Raw genomic sequence first — 12,507 nt, forward strand, 5'->3', positions numbered from 1 at the left:
TTAACCGCGTTACTCTCAAACTGAGGTTCCACTGTATTTATTTTTACAGGAAGCAGCTCCATCATTGTGAACATGAATACGGCTTCTGCCTGGTGTGAATTTTATGATGTACTACAAGGTTTTCCTTGCGCGCAAAACCTCTCCCGCAAACTGTACAGGAATACGGCTTCTCCCCCGTGTGAGTCCGCTTGTGCTTCGCAAGAGCTGAACTTGCAGTAAAACATTTCCCACACTCCTCACATGAATACGGTTTCACTCCGGTGTGAGTTCTCTCATGTAAAACAAGATGGGTCCTCTGACTGAAGGATTTCCCACATTCTGAACATGAATACGGCTTCTCACCGGTGTGAATTCTCTTGTGTTTCACAAGAGCCGAGCTCATAGAAAAACATTTCCCGCACTCTAAACACGAATATGGTTTCACTCCGGTGTGAGTTCTCTGATGTAGAAGAAGAGCAGCATTTACTTTGAAACATTTCCCGCATTCAGGACAAGAGTACGGCTTTTGCAGATCTGTTGCTGGGACGCCTGCGTGAGTCCGTTGGTGGAAAGCGAGATTTGACTTGTGCATGAAATGTTTGCCACATTCCGAACACGAATATGGTTTCTCTCCCGTGTGAGTCCTCTCGTGATTAATTAAACACCATTTCCGAAGAAAACATTTCCCACACACAGAACATGAATGTGGCTTTTCCCCCGCGTGAGACCTCTGGTGTAAGGTGAGACTTTCCTTCCTGGTGAAACATTTCCCGCACACGGAACAAAGAAATTTTCCATGACCTATATGATGGGTGAGGGGAGGTACGTGATCGGGAAAATTCCCCCCAAGTGTAGAGGCATCAGATAATCGATCTGCACTGGGGAGCGCTGGATGGAGACTTGGGGTCGTGTGGTCTTCTCCTGGAGAACTTAACGTGATGGACTTTTTATTTCCTGGAAGCAAAATAGAAAATTCTTCCTTTTTCTTCAAGATCTGTTGTCCATCTGGGGTAAAAATGAGGTGGAAGAGGACATGAACACTTGAAAAGACCAATAAAGTTGGATGAAATAAAATAGCTTTTTAATGGACATTAAGGGCCAGATTCACATACATTTCCGCTACGCAGCGGCGGCGTAACGTAATCCATTTACGTTACACCGCCGCAAGTTTGCAGCGTAAGTGCCTGATTCACAAAGCACTTACCTGTAAACTTGCGGCGGTGTAACGTAAATGCGCTCGGCGCAAGCCCGCCCAATTCAAATGGGGCGGGCACCATTTAAATTAGGCGCGTTCCCGCGCCGAACGTACTGCGCATGCTCCATCGGGTAAATTACCTGACGTGCATTGCGCTAAATGACGTCGCACGGACGTCATTTGTTTAGACGTTAACGTAAATGGCGTCCAGCGCCATTCACGGACGACTTACGCAAACGACGTGATTTTTTAAATTTCGACGCGGGAACGACGGCCATACTTAACATGGCTTAGAACACCTAGGGCTCAGCCTAGGTGTTCTAGGGCTCAGCCTAGGTCGCTTTAACTGGCAATTGCCAGTTAAAGCGACGCAGTGCCGTATCGCAAAAAATGGGCCGGTCATTGGGCAGCCAAATCTTTTGGGGCTGAAGCCGTTAAAGGACACAGGTCCCAACCCCGATACATTTCTGATTTTTTTTTTTTTTTTTAATTGAACCATGATGGGAGTGGGAGGGCTTATACCTGGGTGGTCAATGGCTTTCATGTTGGCCATTGTACAATTCCTTCTGTAGACACCAGTATAGCCCAATTGTCTCTGAATTACTTATGTAATTCTTTGTGTGCCTTAAAGTGGAACTTTACCCATAACAGTTTGAAAGCAATCAATGTTCTTTAATAAAAGAACATACATTACACGTAAAAAAAATATGCTACCAGCATTAGTGTGTGTGCTGTAAGATGCCTCCAGCATTACACCTGTTTCTTTTCACTTGAGGCTGCCATTTTGTTGAAGCCCAGAGCAGTCACCTTCTTATAGAAAACTCTCCCCCTCTACTTTGGTCTCAAAATTATACTATACTATACTTCAATTAAAATATGTACATTTAGAGCCTTAATTGTAGGTCTTGGCTTAGCTAGAGAGCAAGGCTGACAGAAGCTTTGCAGTGCTGAAGTTTACAAGCTGCCATGAGGAAGCAAGGAGAGATAATTAGGGAGATAAGACACTATCATTGTAAGTTTAATTAGGGGGGGGGGGGAGATGGTGTAAATCTCACACTGGGCGATACCCATATCTGCAGCAGGCCTCCAAGATGAACAGCCTCAGGTTGAGACTGTTCACAGATTGTATGTCTTGGCTTAGCTAGAGAAGAAGCCTAACAGAAGCTTCTCGGCCTTTTGGCTGAGATCAAGTGTAGTATCTGTTCTTATCAGTTGCCAGTAGGTGGTGCTCTGCTAACTGTCCTGAGTACACGGCGAGGTGGAAAGGGATGGCGGTCGGCAGATGCTAAGCCTGCTGGCGTGGAGGCGGAGGCCTTCTGATTTGGACGGAGAGGCATGCGGTCGAAGCTGGAGGTCTGGGCCCCTGGCCTTCTGGCCTGGATTTGATGCCGTCCTAACCTGCCAGTTTCTCGAGAGGGAACGTCGGCCTCACACTACTGTTAAGGGGGGGGGGGGGGGTCTAATGAGTGGCTAGTACCTCTAGAGTATAATTAGGTAAGGAGCGAAAAGGGCGTAAGGGCACTCTCCCTGAGCTTCCGGAACTCCCGATCCTTTCTGGTGGGGAGGGGGCTGTGACTGTCCGGGCTGTGGGTCAGGGTCGGTTGAAAAGCCTATGGTGATGTGCCCCTGGAGTGGCAGTCCAGGGGTGCCGTAATTGCACTTGTGTTTTACCGGCACATTTGCTTTTTGGCACCTTGGTCACATCACCATACCACCTTTTTTACACCTGCCTCTAAGGCCGGGTCTTTTAGTCAGGACCAGAGTCATTTTTGATTCCTGGCCGGAGGGCCGGCCATTGTACCGCACAATGGTCACTTTTTCACTCTCCTCATCTCTCTTTCTCCCCCACCTTTCTTTTTTTATTTTCCCCCGTGTTTTTGTCACGTTTTTGTATTTTTTTTGTTTGTGCACGTTATTTGTTCACTGTGTGATTAGTAGGGTGCCGGTCCTCGGGCCTGCCCTGAACGTCTTGGGAGGGGGTGGACATGGCCTTCTGGCTTAGTTCACCTGCTCTCATGGGGTCTCCCTTCGGGGGAGCCCCACCTACTACTGGGAGGGTTCTGTTTCGGGAGACCCTCCAAGGGATGTTTACATTCCTTGTAATAGGAACAAAAGTCATAAAAAAAAAAAGTAGAAAATATATATTATAAAAGACTTACGCGTGCGTTCGCTTCTGAGCGCGAGCTACTGATGACAGGGGCGCTTTATTTTTTTTTTACTTTTATTTTTTTATCACTTTTGTTTGTAAAAAAAAAAAAGGAACAAAAGTGTAATATATAAATAAAAATTAAAGCGCCCCTGTCACCAGTAGCTCGCGCCCAGAAGCGAACGCACACGTAAGTCCCACCCACATATGTAAACGCCGTTCAAACCACAAATGTGAGGTATCGCCGCGTGCTAGCACTAGCACTAGCACTAGACCTCCTCTGTAACTCTAAACTGGTAACCTGTAAAAAAATGTAAAGCGTCGCCTATGGAGATTTTTAAGTACCGAAGTTTGGCGCCATTCCATGAGTGTTTGCAATTTTAAAGTGTGACAAGTTAGGTATCTATTTACTCGGCGTAACATCATCTTTCATGTTATCTCAAAAATTTGGGATAACTTTACCGTTTTTGTTATTTTTAAAATTCGTGAAACCGTTTTTTTTTTGCCGAAAAATGATTGCGCAAATACTGTGTGAGATATAAAGTTGCAATGACCGCCACTTTATTCCCTAGGGTGTCTGCTTTTTTGCTATAAAATTACTCAGAACCCCCAAACATTTATATATATATATTTGGGGGTTCTGAGTAATTTTCTAGCAAAAAAAAATGAGTTTTACATGAAGGAGAGAAGTGCCAGAATAGGCGCGGTATGGAAGTGGTTAACAAAAGAATCAACAAAGAATCTGGGACTCTATTGTGCATCCTTTCTTTACTTCTCTTAACCACTTAAGGACCGGACCAATATGCTGCCTAAAGACCCAAGGTGTTTTTACAGTTCGGGACTGCGTCGCTTTAACAGACAATTGCGCGGTCGTGCGACGTGGCTACCAAACAAAATTGGCGTCCTTTTTTCCCCACAAATAGAGCTTTCTTTTGGTGGTATTTGATCACCTCTGCAGTTTTTATTTTTTGCGCTATAAACAAAAATAGAGCGACTTTTTGCTCTAATAAATATCCCCCAAAAACATATATAAAAAAAAAAAATTTTCCCTCAGTTTAGGCCGATACGTATTCTTCTACCTATTTTTGGTAAAAAAAAAATCGCAATAAGCGTTTATCGATTGGTTTGCGCAAAATTTATAGCGTTTACAAAATAGGGGATAGTTTTATTGCATTTTTATTAATTATTATTTTTTTACTACTAATGGCGGCGATCAGCGATTTTTCTCGTGACTGCGACATTATGGCGGACACTTCGGACAATTTTGACACATTTTTGGGACCATTGTTTATTGTGAAAATGACAGTTGCAGTTTGGGAGTTAACCACAGGGGGCGCTGTAGGAGTTAGGGTTCACCTAGTGTGTGTTTACAACTGTAGGGGGGTGTGGCTGTAGTAATGACGTCATCGATCGAGTCTCCCCTATAAAGGGGATCACTCGATCGATGCAGCGCCATAGTGAAGCACGGGGAAGCCGTGTTTACATACGGCTCTCCCCGTTCTTCAGCCCCGGGGAGCGATCGCTCCCCGAGGGAACCTGACCGCCGCGTGTAGCGGGGGGGGGGGGGTCCCGATCGGACCCCCCACCCGCTAGAAGGCAGGGACGTACAGGTACGCCAATGTGCCTGTCCGTGCCATTCTGCCGACGTATATGTACATGCGGCGGTCGGGAAGGGGTTAATAAAAGTTAAATGTTAAAAAAATAATCTGGGACTCTTTTCTGCATTTAGTGTTTACTACTCACCCATGCCAATCTCTATGAGAACTTCTTCCTCTTTAATCCTTGCATGTTCTTCTTCCTCCTCCTCTATGGCTTTGATGTCTCTCTGAGTGTATGTGGTGTCTCCGGGGTCTGTGAATAAAGAAGAGAGTGAAACCCCTGTACTGAGATGTATGAGAGACCCCAGAGAGAGTGTGTGTGTGTGGGGGGGGGGACGACTGGTCACGTCTCTTGGCTGGTAACACACAATGACATGATGTGGGGAGGAGAGCCGGAGTCTAATAGAGGCTGATGGCTCCTGACTCCCCCACTGGGCACATACTGTCTCCCCATTACTGTCTACTGACAGAGGAGGGGGGAGAAGAAGAGATTGTTGTAGGGACTGAACAAGGAGAATCTGGGACTCTTCTCTGGCTTTACTGTTTATTACTCACCTGTGCCGATCTCTGGAGGGAATTCATCCTCCTCATATGGCTCGTCACCCATCACATACGGCTCTTCTGCTTCCACTTTAACTTCTGTTTTATAATCAATCTGATATACCTCCAGTGTAACCTGCACAAAGATAAAACAAAAGGACTGTGGGGGGGAGGAGATAAAAAATCAAATGAACTAAGCCAGAGCCTCTTTTTTGCCTGCACCCCATCAGGAGAGCATCTGCACTCTATGTGTGTGTGGAATCGCGGCCTACCAATGGGCATACAGCCTGCAACTTCAGCCCAGAGGAACAGATTGTTCATGCAGCTCCAGCCCAGAGGAACAGATTGTTCATGCAGCTCCAGCCCAGAGGAACAGACTGCCCATGCTAAAGAAGGACACCCTGCAACAGCTCAAGGACTGAATGCCACTGCGACACACCTGCATCTAAGATCAATCGATCGCTCAGGGGAAGACCGCTGACTGTGTACAGGATTTCGTAAGGGGGATTTTCCCAGGAACCTTTAATGCTTTTCACACAATACCACATCCAAATATTGTCCGCAGAGCTCCTACATTGCCGGTGAAGACCAACCAAGTCCTGGGGACTTACACAGGTCCTGGCTGACTAATGTTAACCTGAATTTTACTTTTCTTCGAGTAAACTACAAGAAGAACTGTGTTGTGTATTCCTGCTGAGTTATTCCATTAATCACATTGCTAGGTGTGCCAAGGGGACAGGTTGAAAAAAGACATCCATCCAGTCCAACCACAAAAAATAAAATAAACAAACAAAATAAAAAAACACAGTACAATCCTATACACCCAACTCCATACCCACAGTTGATCCAGAGGAAGGCAAAAAAAACCCAGCAGAGCATGAGATCCAATTTGCTACACCAGGGGAAAAAATTCCTTCCTGATCCCCCGAGAGGCAATCTGTTGAGGAACTCATGTGCTAGGCTTTGCTCCAGCGCACAGCATAATGGCCCGGATTCACAAACAGCGGCGCACATTTATGCCGCCGTAGCGTATCTCCTTTACGCTAGGCCGACGCAGCGCAGAGAGGCAAGCATGGAATTCACAAAGCACTTCCTCCCAAAACTGCGCTGGGTTTCCTAAGCGCAAGCCGACGTAGGTGGAAGTGGGCATGTACCTGATCATCCTGAGGGATCTCCTGATGTTCCTGTGTGGAGTCCCGGGAATACAGAGGACGGGGACATCTCTCTGGTGGATTTCTGTTACTGGATCCATCTGTAGGAAACACACACTGACTGAATACACTGGGGTAGATTCAGATCGCGGATCTTTAGATCTGCGTAATCTATCTGATTTACGATCCGCCGGCGCAAGTTTTAGAGGCTAGTGCTGTATTCAGAAAGCACTTACCTCAAAACTTGCGGCGGCATATCGTAAATCCTCCGGCGGAATTCAAATTCCACGGCTAGGGGGAGTGTACTATTTAAATCAGGTGCGTCCCCGCGCCGATTTAACTGCGCATGCGCCGCCGGCTAAATTTCCCAGCGTGCATTGCTCCAAATGACGTCGCTAGGATGTCATTGGTTTTGGCGTGAGCGTAACTTGCGTCCGGCCGTATTCTGAATTGACTTAAGCAAACGACGTAAAAATTCAAAACTCGGCGCGGGAACGACATAGGATACGCCTCACATAGTAGGGGTAACTATACGCCGAAAAAAGCCGAACGCAAGCGACGTACAAAAAGCGGCGGGCGTTCGTTTCTGAATCGGCTTAAATGCTCATTAGCATATTCGACGCGTAAAAGACACGGAAGCGCCACCTAGCGTCCGGCCTGGAATTGCAGCCTTAGATTCGACGGTGTAAGTCACTTACACCTGTCGGATCTTAGGCATATCTATGCGTAACTGATTCTATGAATCAGGCGCATAGATACGACCGGCCGGCCTTAGAGATACGACGGCGTATCAGGAGATACGCCGTCGTATCTCCTATCTGAATTTGGGCTATTGTTTCTATATCTTTATATCAGAGGATGTGTATCTAGGGGGATCCTCAATACTCTTCTCTCCTTTACAAGAAATGAAAGTCTCCTCTTACCCGGTGATGTGAGGGGCGGCCGCTTCTCCATGATGTCCTTTTCCAGGTCCTCGTGTCCTAAGTAGTTACTTTCCTCTGGGCAGAAATAGACAGTGACATCCTGGCACCTTATAGGAACCTGACACACACAATGATACCGTCACCATCCAGACACATCCCTTGTCTGTTACTGGATAATGTCCCAGAATTCCCGGCACCGCTCACCTCTCCTGTCAGCAGATCAATGATCTCTTTGGTGACTTCTTCAACCTTCTTCTTTCTTGAGGAGTAAGATGGAGGCTTTATAATGGGACTCTGGGTCTTTATCATGTTGGAAGCAACCAAGCCATCAGAAAACTTGAAAGCTATATAATTCTATAATAAAGGAAAACACCAGGGTAAGTCACCATTCCAACTAGTTTAAACATTTCCAATTCATTAAAATGTCTACCATACATTTAGCTCTCCAATCAGCTCTGTGTTTCATTAACAGAGATAAGAGTGATGTCATGTGACCTCCCAGAATCCTCCTCACCTCTCCGGTCAGCTCTGTGTTTTATTAACAGAGATAAGAGTGATGTCATGTGACCTCCCAGAATCCTCCTCACCTCTCCGGTCAGGTCTGTGTTTTATTAATAGAGATAAGAGTGATGTCATGTGACCTCCCAGAATCCTCCTCACCTCTCCGGTCAGGTCTGTGTTTTATTAATAAAGATAAGAGTGATGTCATGTGACCTCCCAGAATCCTCCTCACCTCTCCGGTCAGCTCTGTGTTTTATTAATAGAGATAAGAGTGATGACATGTGACCTCCCAGAATCCTCCTCACCTCTCCGGTCAGGTCTGTATTTTATTAATAAAGATAAGAGTGATGTCATGTGACCTCCCAGAATCCTCCTCACCTCTCCGGTCAGCTCTGTGTTTTATTAATAGAGATAGGAGCGATGTCATGTGACCTCCCAGAATCCTCCTCACCTCTCCGGTCATCAGGTAGACAATCTCCAGGGTGAGGTTTAATATCCTCTCGGTCATGTGACTCTGCTCCTTTTCCTTTTCCATCTTCAATCAGGTGATCTAGAGAAATCTGTTTCCCCAGAAATCAATTTGGTCTTTTTTTAGATTGTCCCAGGACCCAAAAAAACAAAAAATTAGCACAGAAATAGAATATATATGTCAATACTATATATGTATATTTAAATAAACCTAAAAAGGAGGTGGGGCTAGGGTGACCACATTTCCAGACTGCCATTCAGGGAGAAAAATCAGCTTGTGCTGTAACGAATCACAGCACAGCCGGAGCGGCAGGTGCGTGCTCTACCCACAAGCACTGATCACGCCCCCAAAAGAGGCCACCACCGCCATTTTACTCACTGACAGTACTTGTAGACACCACAGATTTTCAGCAAATTGATTTTTTTTTCACCAGGACCGGCGCTGACGCCACGCCGGCACTGAGGAGCTGCGGGCAGGAGTTTTTAGGCGAGGCTGCGGCTTCAGCCTAGTCCGAGATGCCGGACGCTGCGGACTCGGCAAAAGCCGCAGCCTCACCTAAAAACTCCTGCCCGCAGCTCCTCAGGACCGGCACGGTGTCCCCCCCGGACATGAAAGGGGGGACTCTGATGTAAAAAGGGAAAGGGGCTCTGATGAGAAGGGGCACTTTGATGTTAAAAGGGGACAATGATGTGAAAAGGGGGACACTGATGGAAAAGGAGGGGGTTCTGATGTGAAAGGAAGACCCTGATGGGAAAAAAAGGAAAGGAGTTCTGATGTGAAATTGGGGCACTTTGATGTGAAAAAGGGACATTCATGTGAAGGGAGGGGGTTCTGATGTGAAAGGGGGATTTTCAATGTACAAATGGTGACTCCGATGTGAAAGAGGGTTTTTTTTTTGTCAAAGAGGGGACTTCTGATGTTAAGGTTCTGATATGAAAGGGGGGGACTTCTGATGTAAAAAGAGGGACTTATGATGTGAAGGGGACTTCTGATATGAAAGGGGGGGGGTCTGATATGGAGTGAGTTTCTAATGTGAAGTTACTTCTCCGCGCACGTTCTGTTGTGAAATGGGGGGGTTCTGATGTAAAAGGGGCTCTGATATGAAAAGGGAACTTCTGATGTGGAAAGGGGACCCTGAAGTGAAAGGGGGGCTCTGATGTGAAGGGTGGGTCGTTCTGATATGAAAAGGGGGACAATGTGAAAAGAGGGGGGGATTCTGATGTGAAAGGAAGACTCTGATATGAAAGGAGGGATCTCTGATATAAATGGGGGACTTTTGGAGTAAGGGTCTAATGTGAAGTGCTAATTTGAAATGGGGGTTCTGGTGTAAAGGGGTGACTATGGCGTGGAAGGGGGGGGGGTGTGATGTAAAAGGGGGACTTCTGATGCACAAGGGAAACCTTTACATGAAAGAAAAGGGGAACTGATATATAAAAAAAAAAGGGACTTCTGATGTGAAAGGAAGACCCTGACACAAAAGGGGGGATTCTGATGTCAAAAGAGAACAGGGTTCTGATGTGAAAGGGGGACACTGGTGTAAAGGGAGGAACTTCTTATGTGAAAGGGGGGGCTTCTGAGATAAAAGAGGGGTACTGGTATTAAGGGGGTAGCTGAGGTGAAAGAGAAACCCTGATGTGAAAGAAGGGACTCTGATAAGAAGGGAGGGGTGTTCTGATCTGAAAAGGGGGGCAATGATGTGAAATCGGGGGGTGGGGGGGGCAATGTGAGAGGGGGACTCTGGTGTGAAAAAGGGACGTCTAATGAAAAAGGGACGTCTAATGTAAAAGGGGGACTTCTAATGTAAAAGGGGGAGGTTTGTTGTGAAAGAGAAAACTTCTGATGGTAAGGGGGGTTCTGATATAAAAGGGTGGATTGCTGAAGTAAAAAGGGGGGCTCTGATGTGAAGGGGGCTTGTGATATGAAAGGGGTTACTCTGATATGGAGTGAGGTTCTAATGTGAGGGGGGGAGCACGTTTTGATGTGAAAAAGGGGTCCTGATGTGCATGGGGGACCCTGATGTGAAGGGAGGGATGTTCTGATGTGAAGAGGAGGACAATGGTAAGAAATGGGGGTTCTGATGTAAAAGGGGATGACTCTGATGTGAAAGGGGGGACTTGTGATGTAAAAGGGGATGACTCTGATGTGAAAGGGGGGAATTCTGATGTAAAAGGGGATGACTCTGATGTGAAAGGGGGGGACTTCTGATGTAAAAGGGGGACTTTTAATGTTAAAGGGGCAACTCTAATGTGAAGGGGACTTCTGATATGAAAGGGGGGACTCCTTGTAGCATGTTTTGATGTGAAAGCGTGGTCCTGATGTGCATGGGGGACCCTGATGTGAATAGGGGGGGGGGGGGACTCTTTGATGTGAAGGGAGGGATAATCTGATGTGAAGAGGGTAAGCACAATCGAAATCTGGCATAAAAAAAGCGAAATGAAAGGCTATCTGCGGAATGATCAATAAGATATTTCCGGGGAACATCTCCAAACAGAGGCCAACATCAAATGTAACAATCCCACTGGTAAGCTTTATATATATATACCGGCGAGGTACATGACCTGACACCCCAATCACATGATCCCCCCCATTCTGTCCACCCCCCTCCTCTCATAATAAAAATAAATTATTACCTCCTTCTTTCTGGAAACACACTCTCCAGTCTCACATCCCTACCAGGACTTTTTAGATCTAGAAAATAACCTTCCTCTTCCTCCTATTCTGGTCTACAACAAAATGGCTACCACCCCTCCTGTACTGAGGACACTTCCTCCTCTTTCTTAGCAGATTGTCGCCCTCTAGTGGTGGCTCCTGCTCTTTCCTTTTATAAAACACTGGAGGAGAACAGAACAGTGATACAGTAATAGAGACTGAGAGGGAGGGAGTTGCTCAGAACAGTAGAAGAAGGGTTCTCAATGTGTCCAGACAAAGCTGGAGACAGTAGAATATAAAAGTATGATAATAATATAAATAATAGTATGATAATAATATAATAGTATGATTAAAATAGTGTTATAACTACCTGGGGAAAATGGCTCTATATTATTAGGCTGTATCTGTGACATAAAGCACTGCATGTTTACTGTGAAATTTTTATGTGCGTATATAACGCAGATGGTCTCCCTCCTCATTATCATTTTGTAATTAAAGTGGATGTCCGCTGAAAAAAAAATATTAAAAGCCAGCAGCTACAAATACTGCAGCTGCTGACTTTTAATATTGGGACACTTACCTGTCCTGGAGTCCAGCGCCGTCCGCAGCAGAGGACGAGCGATCGCTCGTCACTCTGCTGCCCCCCCCCCCTGCCATCCTCGTGAGGGAACCAGGAAGTGAAGCACTCTGGCTTCACTGCCCGGTTCCCTACGGCGCATGCGCGAGTCGCGCTACGCCTGCCGATTGGGTCCCGCTGTGTACTGGGAGCCGAATGTTCCCAGAACACAACGGGCGGGGGGGACGTCATGCCCGCAGTCTGTCCGAGACTGTGTGGCCGTAAGTGGGTGCAAATACCTGTCTTTAGACAGGTATCTGCACCCCCTCCCCCCTGAAAGGTGTCAAATGTGACACCGGAGGGGGGGAGGGTTCCGATCAGCGGAAGTTCCACTTTAGGGTGGAGCTCCGCTTTAATAATTGTATACAGAGGCACTATGTGAAAAAAATTAAGGCGCCTGCATCCATCCCAGCAACAATGGCACTTGATGCCGGTTCGCACTGGGGCGGCACCACTTCCCGTGTGACTTGGCAAGGCGAACTGCAGACGACTTCAGAGGCGACTTGCAAAATTACTTCTGTAATGAAGTCAATGGAAGTCGCCGCAAAGTAGTACAGGAACCATTTTCTAAGTCGGAGCGACTTGAGTCGCTCCCATTAGAACGGTTCCATTGTACAGAACGGGACCCGCAGGCGGCTGAGTCGCCTGTCGAGTCGCCCCTGTGTGAACCGACTCTTACCCAATTTTTTCAGATCACATCTAGGAACAAGGGATATTTATATAGGTGTGACCAGAAACCC

The 12,507-nt window shown here is 46.6% G+C and overlaps 1 protein-coding gene and 1 pseudogene across 1 annotated transcript in view; one reads left to right on the top strand and one right to left on the bottom strand.

The window, feature by feature from the left end:
- Positions 1 to 12,507, bottom strand: part of LOC120910478 (oocyte zinc finger protein XlCOF8.4-like) — a 78,788-nt gene continuing 66,281 nt past the window's right edge. The window contains exons 11-17 of the mRNA XM_040322235.1: positions 8,485 to 8,568; positions 7,737 to 7,886; positions 7,533 to 7,650; positions 6,613 to 6,710; positions 5,474 to 5,594; positions 5,064 to 5,171; positions 1 to 984 (exon numbers count right to left, since the gene is read on the bottom strand). Of these exons, the coding sequence (XP_040178169.1) occupies positions 62 to 984; positions 5,064 to 5,171; positions 5,474 to 5,594; positions 6,613 to 6,710; positions 7,533 to 7,650; positions 7,737 to 7,886; positions 8,485 to 8,568 (1,602 nt within the window). The 3' untranslated portion in view covers positions 1 to 61. The remainder of the gene's footprint in view (positions 985 to 5,063; positions 5,172 to 5,473; positions 5,595 to 6,612; positions 6,711 to 7,532; positions 7,651 to 7,736; positions 7,887 to 8,484; positions 8,569 to 12,507) is intronic.
- LOC120912552 lies at positions 2,335 to 2,463 on the top strand (annotated as a pseudogene).

Source organism: Rana temporaria, chromosome 8, assembly GCF_905171775.1.
Source record: "Rana temporaria chromosome 8, aRanTem1.1, whole genome shotgun sequence".
Taxonomy (NCBI): domain Eukaryota; kingdom Metazoa; phylum Chordata; class Amphibia; order Anura; family Ranidae; genus Rana; species Rana temporaria.